Raw genomic sequence first — 14247 nt, 5'->3', positions numbered from 1 at the left:
ATATTTTGTGGAAGTAAACATTTGTGCCAAAGTTTATGGCAAATTGAAGAACTTACTCTTCTGTTGCCAGCACCATGGAATATCCGTAAAGACTGTGAACATCATAGTGATTCCCCCAAGCCTGCCTTGCATCCATACACAAAGTCTTACTGTACATCAAATTATCAAGAATGTCTAGAGAGAGAGAGAGAGAGAGAGAGAGAGAGAGAGAGAGAGAGATTATATGATATTCTGAAACAGAATGTATACTACTGCATATCTTGCTGTGGACCAAAAGACTTATCTGTTTTGAACTTTTGGGGATATATTTGATTTAAAAAAAAACAAACAAACAGATTTTGTTTTATTAAAAATCAGTGTGGTTACTTAGGCAAGGTTACATTTACACATAGTTTATTAATCTGCATGAAAATTATGTCAGTGGTTTGTGTGTGTGTGTGTGTGTGTGTTTGCAAACAGGACATTTGTGCATATTACATATAAGGATTTTCTCAAACAGTTTATGATTTATGGCCTAAGGAAAGATGCTAAACAGGTGTGTGTGTGTGTGAGAGAGAGAGAGAGAGAGAGAGAGAGAGAGAGAGAGAGATAGACTGGTTCATCAGAGCATATCTCCTAGATCTATAATTCATGCCAATGCAGAAGGGTAACAGATGTATACAATTTGTTATTTTCCTGCTCTAACAAACTTATAAATAAATAAATTTGAATAAATTCAAACATATACTTATCATACATCTTAGCCAAAGCCATAATTGAATAATAATAATAATAAAAAAAACTTCTAGAAATATATTTCTTTCAAGAAAGAAGAATCATGATCATAAAATTCCTTTTGTTTGTTTGTTAAATCCAAAATCTATTAGAAAAGCAATGGTCTCAACTTTGGTAAAACTAAGGGTAGCAGATCTTATGGATTTTATAGACTTGGGGTTAGTCTTGTTGAAGCCATCCATACTCATTTGAAAGTTTTGTAATTTGAAAATTACAGCATTGAATCTAAACTTTGTAATTGCACATCAAGAGCTGTGTTTGACTTACTTGGAGTAAATGGTGGATAATTCAATGTATTATCGATGCATCCTTTACTGGAGCCTTGCACAAAGCTGGACACCTCGTTCATGTCCTTATAAATGAACAACAATTAGTTCAGTTCTGTTATCTCTGCTTTGCTAATTGTTAACTGAGAATTTTATGGAGACATTCAAAAAGCTATTGATTTCAGCATACATCATCAGCTAAAAGCACACACACACACACACATTATACTGTTAAGACCCACATTATAAGGGGCTGTGAATATGTGTGAATAGCCATAAACTAGATGTACAACTATAATGTAACTACTGATGAATAAAGAGGTACATTTAATACACAAGTATTAAACTTTACTACTAACTTTATTTACTGTATTATATTTGTGCAAAAGCTTGGGAGAATGTCTTGGATGCTTTCAGAGCAGAACATGCTGAATGAATGAATGATTATTTCACCATAATTGAGCCTCCTGAATAAATGCATTAGTGACTTTTAACTTACATGATAAGATTACTGAGACTGATGTGGTCAATGCTGCAAAATTAAAATGATTACACACTTAACATATTTTCCACTGTAAACATATAATTGGTCAATTATGTGTCAGCAATATGTAGATTTAGAATATGTAGATATTTAAACAAATATTACACCAACAATTATTAAAATAGACATCAGGGCAATTATATGCTTCTAATTGTTTACTAAGTTGGTGTGCCTTTTTGTATACAATAAATGATTAACTTATGACTGCTGAACTTATAAATAACCTGTGTAGTCTGTGGTAATAAAGTCTAGTATGAAGGTAGACATAGATCTCATTTACCAGTTTCTAATTTGTCTTATGCATAATTTATTAAATTAAATGCAATGTCATCATTAATCAATAACTAACAGTTGTTCCCTTTGGAGGGAACTTGATCCCACGTCATGGTTGATGCTACGGGAACGCAGTTATGTGGAAGTTGTGTCTGAAGCTATGTGTGAAATCCTGTGAGGTCCTGTGACGAAGCAGAGCATGCCAGCAAGACCATAAAAGGGCATCTACGTCACATTACTCCCGCTTCTTTGTATGTTTGTGTCAGTTGTTTGTCCTGTCTGTCTAGACTAGGGAAAAAGAAGAAATATATATAAAAAAATAGGAAAGATGGCTTTCTAAAGATGATTTTTGAAGTTCAAAAAGTAGAATAGAATAGAATGGAATAGAATATCTTTATTGTCATTAGAACATGTTCGTGCATCCGTGACATGCTATTATGAGGGACAATTCAGACTTTTTCTGCATTGTTTGATAGAGAAGCATGTATGCACGGCTCTCGAGGGATCACCAAACCAAGTGCCTGCACCTCCAAACAAGGAATTAATGTCTTCGTCAGACTCCAAGGAGCTTGATGTGGCCAATGATAAGTGGTATGCCACTGAATTGCTTCTTGAGAGAAAATAATCAGTGGTGTTTGTGATGTTGAGTTTGGCGCACTGTTGCTCATTCTGTGTTGGCTTGCTTGTATTTCCAGAAAAGCACTGTCCCACATCTATCGAGGTGCACCTGGTTCGGTCATGGATTCACGGCTTCGTGAATCCTTTTCGTCCTCTCAGCTGTCTCTAATACCTTAGCCACTTTGAGATTTCTCCCGACTTAAGCCTAGTTCACACTACAGGATTTTAAGCCCGATTTAAAGGTGATTTGCAAATTAACGAGCTCGCTGACAGATCGGGCTGTGATCGTGGGAAAATCAGCGGGTGATCAGCACTCGGCAATCTTTATGTGTGAACTACTCAATGACGCATCTAAGAGGCTCACTGACACGTCGCTGACACCTTGCAGACGAAATCCAGATATCTGGCATGTTAAATATCTGGGACGGTCAGCCGACTCGACATCACATGGTGTCAATTGTAGCTATGACCTCCAGCCAATGAGAGGTTGAGGTCACCGGAAGAAAAGCAGCAGCAGCAACATGGCTTCAAAAATAGTGTGGACAAAACATTTATTTAATAAATTAACATTTATTTAGAGCAAGACTCCTGCCGACATCCATTTTCAATACAAACCTCTACCGAAAGTCATTTCGATCCACCTGTCGCATGTGTTTTCGTGACAAAATGTGGTTTGGGGACGGTTTTGAGGCGTTGGGTGACGAGTTGTTGTCAGATCATGTGGTGTGCAACCCCCTCTTGTGGATCATTTACAAAGCATCGCGTAGTGTGAACACCACAAGGACAAAAAAACATACAGTGAAGTCATGTAGTATGAACAGCAAAGCGATCTGCCGACGGTTAAAGTCTTGTAGTGTGAACTAGCCTTTAGATGAGGGTATAATACTATCTGCCTCGGACCCTGAGTAGTTTGACTGGGGCAACAAAGGGGAAACAGCATTCTGTGGTGTTTGAAAAGCTCCTTGATGTGATCACACATGTGGTTGCTAAGCTTAGATTACACTGGCATGATGAAAGGTTAGTGTTGTTCACTATGAGCATTGCAATCTCTGAATAACCCAGCCTAATAGAGAAGGCCTACAATCTGGTGCAATCAGGTTAAGCCGGTGCGGTGCTGCACACAAATCTGCACGCAGATTTGCAGTCAAACTGAGCTGACCTGCTAAAGGAGCTCATCTGTTGGAAGGGGCTCATCAATGAGGTCTAAACTCTGTCAGGCCACAGATTTAGCCTGCTGGGCCTCAAAGCAGATTGCCTATGCCATCGGCCGTTTCATGACTGCATTTGGTTGCCACAGAGAGGCAATCTGACAGAGATAAAAGAAAGGGACAACCCCTTTATTTATAATAAACCCCTTTATTATGTCTCCTAAAGGCCTGTTCTTCCTAGGGAGCTAGGGCTATCAACCGATCACCACCAGCCCCAGCCTGGCCTGCTGAGGCAGGAAATGAAAGTTAGCATTGCAGCCTGAGCCCCTCCCATGGGTTCTGTGGGAAAATGCTACAGAGTAATCCTGAATGGTGCCTATCTTCACATAGGCATCTTGCCAGAGCACAGGAGAGTCCCCTGGTTCACTTTTGTGGCAAATCATACTGGTGCCAGGTTCTCCCTTACACCTAGTCTTATTGCTCACTCTCATAAAGTGCATGGAAGCTGCTCTACCATCATTGCACCCTGGGGCATCCATGTACTCAATTATTCAGATGACTGGCTCATCTTGTCTGTGTCGCTATGGCTCAGGAACAGGGATTTTCACCTTTGCCAACAACTTTTCAAGATCACAGGGGTTATGCATCACAAGCTTCGTACCCTTCTTATGTGGACAGACCCTGATTTCTCACCTTGGGTCCCATTCTTAGGGCATGTTATTGCCACAAGACTCATTCAATGGATGCCCCCCCCCCATTGGGTTGGGGAGCTATCCTAGATAGCTGCCCTGCCCATGCTGTTAACATGGGGTGGTGGTAGCTCAAGTGGTTAAGGCTCTGGGTCATTGACCGGAAGATCGGGGTTCAAGCAACAGCACCACCAAGCTGCCACTGTTGGGCCCTTGAACAAGGTCCTCAACCCATTCTGCTCCAGGGGTGCTGTATCATGACTGACCCTGTGCTCTGACTCCAACCCCCAGGGATATGCGAAGAAAGAATTTCCCTGTGCAGTAATGTATGTGACAAATAAAGACAACTTAACTAATTTAGAAGGGCTCCTGTCTTTCATGACACACCAATTGCCTGAAGATGGGAGCTGTGTTTCTAGCGCTAAAACACTTTCTTCCAAAATTCAGGGGCTACCTTTGGTGGTCTCCTTCATCAGTCATTAAGGTATGTGTTGCTCCCTCTGTTCACCAGATCTGTCCCCAGGTAGAGACCAGATTCCTCTCAATGAGAGTGGTTTACAATCCATAGCACATGATCAGCATGCTTCCTGTTGAGGCACCCAAATGTGGTGGAATGCATATGGTAATTTTTGGCAAGGCAGAAGTGTCTATGTTCGCCTCACTCAGAGTCGACTCACTGTATCCTGTGGATTTCTATTTTCCCTTCTGAATGGTGCTCCTTTGGAGATTCCCGTCAGCAGGAGCCTCGTCTCTCAGGTGCAGGGGATGATTCTCCACCACCACCCTGAGATTTAGAACCTATGGTTTGGCTCTTGAGCTCCTAGACTCTGTTAGCCCAACCGAGGTTGTGGAGACTATTTTGAACTTTCGCCTCTGGTATAATCGGTGTCATCAGGATCTAGTTCACTGCACTGTTAGTACAGTGCTAGAGTTCCTGCAGATATGCCTCTTTGAGGGCCTATCACCCTCTATGTTGAGGTATATGTGGCAGGCACTGACCTCTGATCTCTCACCTTCTGCGCAGTGCCAGGCAGGTGAGGCTTTTTATGCAGACCATGTCTACCCTCCTGGGACCTCTCAGTGATCATGGAGGGGCTTTTCCAAGCCCCCTTTTAACCAATAGAATTAGCCTCTGAAGAGTTTCTGACCCTGGAAATGGCTCTGCTATCCACCCTTTCTGCAGGCCTTCTGCACTCTGCCCCACAAGTTGGCAGAGCAGGAGAGACTGCACCTGCTGTGCCCAGTTTGGTTTGTTAGCACTCATGCCAATTGCTTGAGTGCATGGCACAATTCACCTCCCTTTTCAACTGCTTTGGTGGCTGCAACATAAACAATCCACTCTCCAAGCAGCACCTTGTGCTGGGTCATGGTAGCTATCTCCTAGGCCTATGAGGTGGGCTGTGTGGCATCACCTCTTGGGATTTCCAATTGTTCCCTTTTTCTACCCATCCCGAGGAATCTAGAGATTGTGTCAGCTCCAGGAGACATTGGCCAACCCTGCGAGGATCCTGAAGCATCCAGAGATGGACCAGCACCTAATGGGTTCTGCTTCGTGAGGATTTGCGTATTCAAAGCAACACTGCCAACCCTATGTGGACTTTGAGGACAACAATAAACTCTTAATTAATACACACATAACATTTTACATATGCTGTATCTGCATCACACAACTGTCTGTACAGTAAAATATAGTGTTCATATCACACTCTGGTGTTTAGAATAATTTATAATCACACACTCTGGTATCACCTAAATGAGGATTGGTTTTATTTTGAGTCTGGTCCCTCTTAATGTTTCTTCCTCATAACATCTAAGGGAGGTTTTCCTTGCCACAGTCTCCTCAGGCTTGCTCACTGGGAATGATTTTGTCTAAAATCTAGGACTTTTTGCACTATGTTTTTGTTTCTTATGTTCTGTAAAGCTGCTTTAAGACAATGTTCATTGCTAAAAGCATTATACAAATAAAATTGAATTGAATTGAATTGAATCCACGCTCCACCTACTCCACTAGGTGTATCACCTTGTCCAGCACTCTGGCTAGGGGTGTTTCCCTCTGGGATATTTGTGCTGAGGCAGGTTGGTCCTCTCTGCAGACCTTTACCAGGTTCTATAACCTGGACCTGGACCTAATTCCTAGGTCCTGGGTCTTACAGGGGTAATGGTCTTCTGCTCCTGGCTTGTTTGTGCTCTTTCATGACCTTCCCCCGTGATATCTCCCAGCATGTGGCAGTGTTGGTATTAGCATTCCCATAGCGTCAGCCATGAAGCAGTGTTAAGTTCCCTCGAAAGGGAATTATAACAGGTTACATATGTAACCAATTTCCCTGACATTCCTTCAGACAAGTAGAAGCTGGAGGAATGTGGCGTAGATGTCGTTTTATGGTCTTGCTGGCGCATTCCACTCCAGTTTTGAGACAATCAATGTATAGCATAATTTAGTTGAGTAATAATGAACAGCTCTAGAAATTTACAATTTTAACAAACTTGCCATTGATACACATAGATACACATTTCTATGTACATAAGATGCACTACTGTTTTCCATCTGTAACTCCACGTAAGCCACACGTAGTTGCCTGTATACTGTAGCTTGTACACTATCAGTCAAAAGTTTGGACACACCTTTTAATTCAATGTTTTTTGTTTAGGGATTTATTTTCTACATTCTAGAACAATACTGGAGATTTCAAAACTATGAAATAACACACATGGACTTAAGTAATCCATATGTAATGACAACAAAAAACAGTCAGTTGTTATTTTAAGACACGAAGGTCAGGTGTTCTGGAATAGTTCTTGTAAGAACAGTATTGTCAAGTGCATTTGCAAAACCCATCAAGCACCATGATGAAACTGGCTCACATGAAGACCATCCCAGTAAAGCAAGACCAAAACTTACCTCTGCTGCAGAGGAGAAGTTCATTTAGAGTTGCCAGCCTCAGAAATCACCAATTAACAGCACCTCAGATTAGAGCCATTATGAAGGCTTTACAGAGCATAAGTAGCAGACATATCTCAATATCAACTGTTCAAAGGACATTATTGTGTATTTCGCCTACCTTCAGCATTGTTTTACAATGTAGAAAGAAATAAACATCAGGAAAGACCATGGAATTAGAAGGTGTGTCCAAACTTCTGACTGGAAGTGTATATTACTGCATTTTTACATACTATATACCTCTACAGTATTGGAGGTAAAATCGAAATCGAAAACCAACTCTTGTCATCAGACTTTGTATTCCACTGATTTACTTACAATCCATATTGCATCATGTTTTACTTGCTGATGGAACTGGCTGATTTCATCCACCCACCACTTGATGCAGGATTGCTTGGTGTAGTCAGGAAACACAGTTTCTCCAGGCCAAACCTGCATGTAATGCAAACACCTTACATCATAAATCCTGAAAAATGAATGGATGAATGTAGGTGCAGAGAATCACACAATCTATCTCAAAGCACCAAACTGAACAATAGATCGTCATACAATATCACACAACTAAAAGAGGGCATGCTGTACAACTGCAACAGCAGCGGATCAGTTTTATAGATTATAGTGGCAAGTCAAGAGGTTACTAGTAAATTTTAATTGTAATCCCATAAGAGGCAGTTTTAAGTGTGACATTGTATAACTGTGCTTGATAGCATATGTTTATACATAGTTAATATCAACCAAATATGATTGCCACAATTTAAGTTTTCAGCCCAAGTACTATGCTAAATCCACCCCAAACACTAAAAATAACCCTAAAGAAATTCAGCCACTACATTTTTTTATTCATTGCTCACATTCTTTGCATGGGAAACAAGGTCAGCATGATGTCTGATATATGTACAGTATTTAATCCATATTCTCCCTTTGTCTAAATTTTAATAGTTTTTATTCTGATTATTTAAGAAAATGTTATTGGTGTGTCTGTGCAGTACAACAATGACAATAGAGTAAAATGACAGTTTTACTCCCAGCACTTCAATATTAAAGCACATTTGTACAATTTGTACAATCTCATATTTGTACAATATTTAAGCCCAAGGCAGAGAGTGATAGTTACTACCTTCTTAGAACACGTATCAATATTGACAAAAGAAAAAAAAAACATAAATTGTGTTAAAAATGTAAAGGTTTTATTATTAATATTAGTTTCAAACAGTAGATGGATTTTTTTAAAATTATGTCCTGATATGTAAAACCATAGACTTCAAGAGGGTATTCTTTTCTTTTTCACATAACTGTATGTATGGGAAAGGAGTTTACTGGATATTGTACATTGTTTTCTACTGATTGTAAGCATGCACAGAACATTTAGAAGCAGTGGCAAAATTGTACTTCATTGCTTTATCAAGAGCAGCAGAATGGCTTGTCCTAACCATGATAGTCTGCAATCACTTTGAGAGGCAAACTACAATGACATTAGACTCTAATCTAAAATCAATGCATACTTGACTTGAAATAAAACCCACAAAACTCAAGAGTGAATAATCACAGCCAGTGTGGTTTATCTCTTGTATTCCTCTGATAGAATCATTAAAAATAATCCTCTCTTTCATTACATAGCTTGCAAGTGTAAGTTATGTTACAAGAACTGATGTTATATAACATACTTATCTGCTCTTATCATCTCTAAAAATAATTTCTGTTCCTCCACTGGTGTCTAAGGGCTATATATCACCTACATATATTAACTGAAAAAAATATATACATACACTATATTGCCAAAAGTATTCGCTCACCTGCCTTGACCTTCGCATATGAACTTAAGTCACATCCCATTCCTAATCCATAGGGTTCAATATGATGTCGGTCCACCCTTTGCAGCTATAACAGCTTCATCTCTTCTGGGAAGGCTGTCCACAAGGTTTAGGAGTGTGTTTATGGGAATTTTTGACCATTCTTCCAGAAGCGCATTTGTGAGATCACACACTGATGTTGGACGAGAAGGCCTGGCTCTCAGTCTCCGCTCTAATTCATCCCAAAGATGTGCTATCGGGTTGAGGTTAGGACTCTGTGCAGGCCAGTCAAGTTCATCCACATCAGACTCTGTCATCCATGTCTTTATGGACCTTGCTTTGTGCACTGGTGCACAGTCATGTTGGAAGAGGAAGGGGCCAGCTCCAAACTGTTCCCACAAAGTTCGGAGCATGGAATTGTCCAAAATGTCTTGGTATGCTGAAGCATTCAGAGTTCCTTTCATTGGAACTAAGGGGCCAAGCCTGAAAAACAACCCCACACCATAATCCCCCCTCCACCAAACTTTACACTTGGCACAATGCAGTCAGACAAGTACCGTTCTCCTGGCAACCGCCAAACCTAGACTCGTCCATCAGATTGCCAGATGGAGAAGTGTGATTTGTCACTCCAGAGAACATGTCTACACTGCTCTAGAGTCCAGTGGCGGCGTGCTTTACACCACTGCATCCGACGCTTTGCATTGCACTTGGTGATGTATGGCTTGGATGCAGCTGCTCGGCCATGGAAACCCATTCCATGAAGCTCTCTGCGCACTGTTCTTGAGCTAATCTGAAGGTCACATGAAGTTTGGAGGTCTGTAGCGATTGACTCCGCAGAAAGTTGGCGACCTCTTCGCACTATGCGCCTCAGCATCCGCTGACCCCGCTCCGTCAGTTTATGTGGCCTACCACTTCGTGGCTGAGTTGCTGTCGTTCCCAAACACTTCCACGTTCTTATAATACAGCTGACAGTTGACTGTGGAATATTTAGGAGCAAGGAAATTTCACGACTGGATTTCCACGCTGGAATTCATTGAGCTCCTGAGAGCGACCCATTCTTTCACAAATGTTTGTAAAAACAGTCTGCATGCCTAGGTGCTTGATTTTATACACCTGTGGCCATGGAAGTGATTGGAACACCTGATTCTGATTATTTGGATGGGTGAGCGAATACTTTTGGCAATATAGTGTATGTCAGTGCATATGCGGCCATGCATTTCACACCTAGGCCTTCACTAACCTTCATGAAATCAAATTCTTCTATCAGCCATTGTGAGTTAAAAAATATACATTTTATTTAGTTTGTGCGGTTTGCTGCCGCTGACTACTCCAATTATCCAATCAAAGGACGGGAAATTGCTGATGTAATCGTATGCCTGCTAGATGGCCCCAGTGATGCCAACTCGAAATCTGACTGGTTAATGTAACAATTTCATTGCCACTTATTTTAAGCTATGGGTGCCTGCACTATTGATTCTTAAGGCAAATTTCTTTCACCCTGGCAACACATAATGTCAGTCACTGGCTGAAATATGATTGGATAAATACTCTTATCATAAATATACACTACTGCAAGCAGCACAACCAAGAGAAAAGCTATGAAATGTAGAGAATAGACTATTAGGAATGATTTAATACACATTCATATATATATATATATATATATATATATATATATATATATATATAAAATGCCTTTTGTGATGTAAAAAATGAGACCAAGATAAATCATTCTAGACCTTTTTCCACATTTAATGTGGCCTATAACCTGTACAACTCAATTGAAAAACAAACTACACTGTGGGTATGGTGTTCTTTTGGTGATGTGCAGTGTTGTTTTTGCACCAAACATACCTTTTGGAATTATGGCTGAAGAGTTCAACATTGGTTTCACCAGACCATAACATTTCCCCACATGCTTTTGGGAGACTTCAAATGTGTTTTTGCAAAATTTAGCCAAGTTTGGATGTTTTTCTTCGTAAGAAAAGGCTTCTGTCTTGCCCCCCTACCGCACAGCCCAGATGTATGAAGAATACAGGAAATTGTTGTCACATGTACTACACGGCCAGTACTTGCCATAAATTCCTGTAGCTTCTTTAATGTTACTGTAGGCCTCTTGGCAGCTTCCCTTAACAGTTTTCTTCTTGTCTTGTCATCAATTTTGGAGGGACGTCCAGTTCTTGGTAATGTCACTGTTGAACCATATTTTCTCCACTTGATGATAGCTGTCTCCACTGTGATCCATGCTATATGTAATGCCTTGGAAATTATTTGTACCCTTCTCCTGAATGAAACCTTTTAACAATGAGATCCCTCTGATGCTTTGGAAGCTCTCTACAGACCATGGCTTTTGCTGTAAGATGCTACTAAGAAAATGTCAGGAAAAGTCTACTAGAATAGCTTCATTTATTTGGGGTTAATCAGAGGCACTTTAAATGATGGCAGGTGTGCGCTGACTCCAATTTAACATGAGTTTGAATGTGATTGCTTAATTCTGAACACAGCCAAATCCCCAGTTATAAGAGGGTGTGCACACTTATGCAACCACATTATTTTAGTTTTTTATTTTTACTCCACCCCCTAAAAGATTTCTGTTTGTTATTCAATTGAGTTGTACAGGTTATAGGTCACATTAAAGGTGGAAAAAGGTCTGAAATGATTTATCTTGGTCTCATTTATTTAACAGAAACCTGGCATTTTAACAGGTGCGTGTAGACTTTTTATACTGCTGTACCTTCAAAAATAAATCGACTCTTTGACACCAAAAAAATCAAAAGAGGAAATATTAGCTCAAGCTAAATATGTTGCCCTGACTGGAGATCACTGGACCTCGGTCAGTAATCAGAACTATCTAGGTGTTACTACACATTTCATCGATCATGACTGGAAACTTCAGACCTTTGCGTTGATGGTATGGCACTATTCTGATGCATGTACCAAACAGTTCCTAATAGTGGCTGAGGCATGAGGAATTCGCAATAAGGTGACAACCATTGGAACAGACAGTGCTCGAAACATGGTTGCAGCAGCAAGAAAACTTCCGTTAGATCATATGCCCTGTGCCGCACACATATTGCAGAGGACCATCTCTGTTTGCCTCTCTGACAGTGAGATTTGTTGATGCATTGACAACAGCCATGCAGACCAATTTGATGCAGTGTGCGGCATATAGTCTGAGAACTGACAGGCTGACCCCCTACCCCTTCAACCTCTGCAGCAATGCTGACAGCACTCATACATCTATTTCCCAAAGACAACCTCCGGATATGACACTGAGCATGTGCACTCAACTTCTTTGGTCGACCATGGTGAGGCCTGTTCTGAGAGGAACCTGTCCTGTAAAACCGCTGTATGATGTTGCCCACCATGCTGCAGCTCAGTTTCAGGTCTTGGTAATCTTCTTATAGCCTAGGCCATCTTTATGTAGAGCAACTTTAAGATTCTTTTTTACAGATCCTCAGAGAGTTCTTCGCCATGAGGTGCCATGTTGAACTTCCAGTGACCAGTACGAGACAGTGTGAGAGCGATAACACCAAACTTAACACACCTGCTCCCCATTCACACCTGAGACCTTGTAACACTAATGAGTCACATGACACCGGGGAGGGTAAATGGCTAATTGGGCCCAGTTTGGACATTTCCACTTAGGGGTGTACTCACTTTTGTTGCCAACGGTTTAGACCGTTTATGTGGAGAGGTTCAAGGCGGCCTTTAAGAAAGACCTTGCTGAATGGCAAGCTGACATGAACAACGAATGGCTGAAACTGGCTTCAGCTCGTGAACCACATTTTAAGGATTTGAAGTGCCTATTAAGAGGAGAGAGAGAGAACAGGTGTAGTACAGCCTTGAGAAGATGCTAAAAAATGTAGAATCTGGCACAGATACTCCATAACACTGTGTAGAGCATAATCCAGCAAAGAAGAGAAGAATCCTCCTGCTGGGTTCTGACTCCAAATCAGAGGAGGAAAATGAGCTTAGCAATCCTCTAAATCATTACAGAGCTGAGCCCAGTATTGAGATGGATAAGTGTCCTCTACAGTGGTGGTCAGCTCACACAGGGGCCCATGTTAAACTGTCTTTCTTAGCTCGCAAATATCTGGCCACCCCTGCAACTACTGTACCATGCGAAAGAATTTTCTCACTGGCTGGCAACATTGTCCAAAAGAAGAGGGCATCTTTGCACTCAGAAAATGTAAACAAGTTAGTTTGTCTTAGCAACTGGATGAATGGTAAATAAGAGGAATTGAGGTCAGTTTAACTGTTTCTGTTAACATATGACCATTGTAGCCATTGTATGATCAAGTGCTTATGTTCAATAATAATATTAGTTATAATATATTATTATTATTAATATAATAATATAAGATTTGCATGCATTTTGGCATGCTCTCCATCAGTTTTTCACATTGCTGTTGGGTAACTTTATACCATAAACTTTATACTCTTTTTGTAAAAAGCAAACAGCTCAGCTTTGCTTGATGGTTTGTGACCATCCATCTTCCTCTTGATGACATTCCAGAGGTTTTCAATAGGGTTCAAATCAGGATATTGGGCAGTGGTCTCTTATTTTTTTCCAGAGCTGTATATATATATCATAATTGCACCAGAAGGGGTGCACCTCTTTGTAATTTTAATAATAAACAAGCAAATGTGTGCATGGTGGTGTTGACATACATTTGTCCATACGTGTTATTTCTGATTATGAATCTGTGGATTCATTTGTCAAAAAGTTTCAGTTATAATGTGTCAATGTATTGTCTTGTTTAACTGAGAGGAGTTGTCAACCCTTCGTTTATTTACATTGAGTAAGCACTTTACTGATAAACAATGTTTGTAAACTATGGTTAATCAAACACATTCTTTAAACCACCAACTACCTCTGAAGGTCATGCTGATTGTTTGTTTTACTACCACGCTGCTGAATTCTCAAATATGATTGGTCAGATGTATTGATTCCTTTTCTGTTACAAGTCTGATAAATGTGCCAGCTGTAATTAAAATGATAGGTTTACCTTAATGTGCTTCACCTAATGCATTTTATCTTAAAAAGTAACAGCTATTTCACAAGTACATCCATAGCAGGCAATCTACATCGGGGTGAATATTGCACTTTCAAAATTCTTGGTAACATGACAAGTTGTATTTTCCTTTAAGATTTATATTTTCTATAATGTAAATAATAATAGGAACTAACTGGTCTTGGAGAC

General features: G+C 40.3%; 1 protein-coding gene across 1 annotated transcript in view; it reads right to left on the bottom strand.

The window, feature by feature from the left end:
• The window catches only part of si (sucrase-isomaltase), an 89913-nt gene that overhangs the window by 53268 nt on the left and 22398 nt on the right, over window positions 1-14247 (bottom strand). Inside the window, exons 13-15 of the mRNA XM_058387154.1 lie at window positions 7569-7682; window positions 1042-1126; window positions 57-174 (exon numbers count right to left, since the gene is read on the bottom strand). Of these exons, the coding sequence (XP_058243137.1) occupies window positions 57-174; window positions 1042-1126; window positions 7569-7682 (317 nt within the window). The remainder of the gene's footprint in view (window positions 1-56; window positions 175-1041; window positions 1127-7568; window positions 7683-14247) is intronic.

Source organism: Hemibagrus wyckioides, linkage group LG04 (assembly GCF_019097595.1).
Source record: "Hemibagrus wyckioides isolate EC202008001 linkage group LG04, SWU_Hwy_1.0, whole genome shotgun sequence".
Classification (NCBI taxonomy): domain Eukaryota; kingdom Metazoa; phylum Chordata; class Actinopteri; order Siluriformes; family Bagridae; genus Hemibagrus; species Hemibagrus wyckioides.
This window is presented reverse-complemented; position numbering and strand designations above follow the sequence as displayed.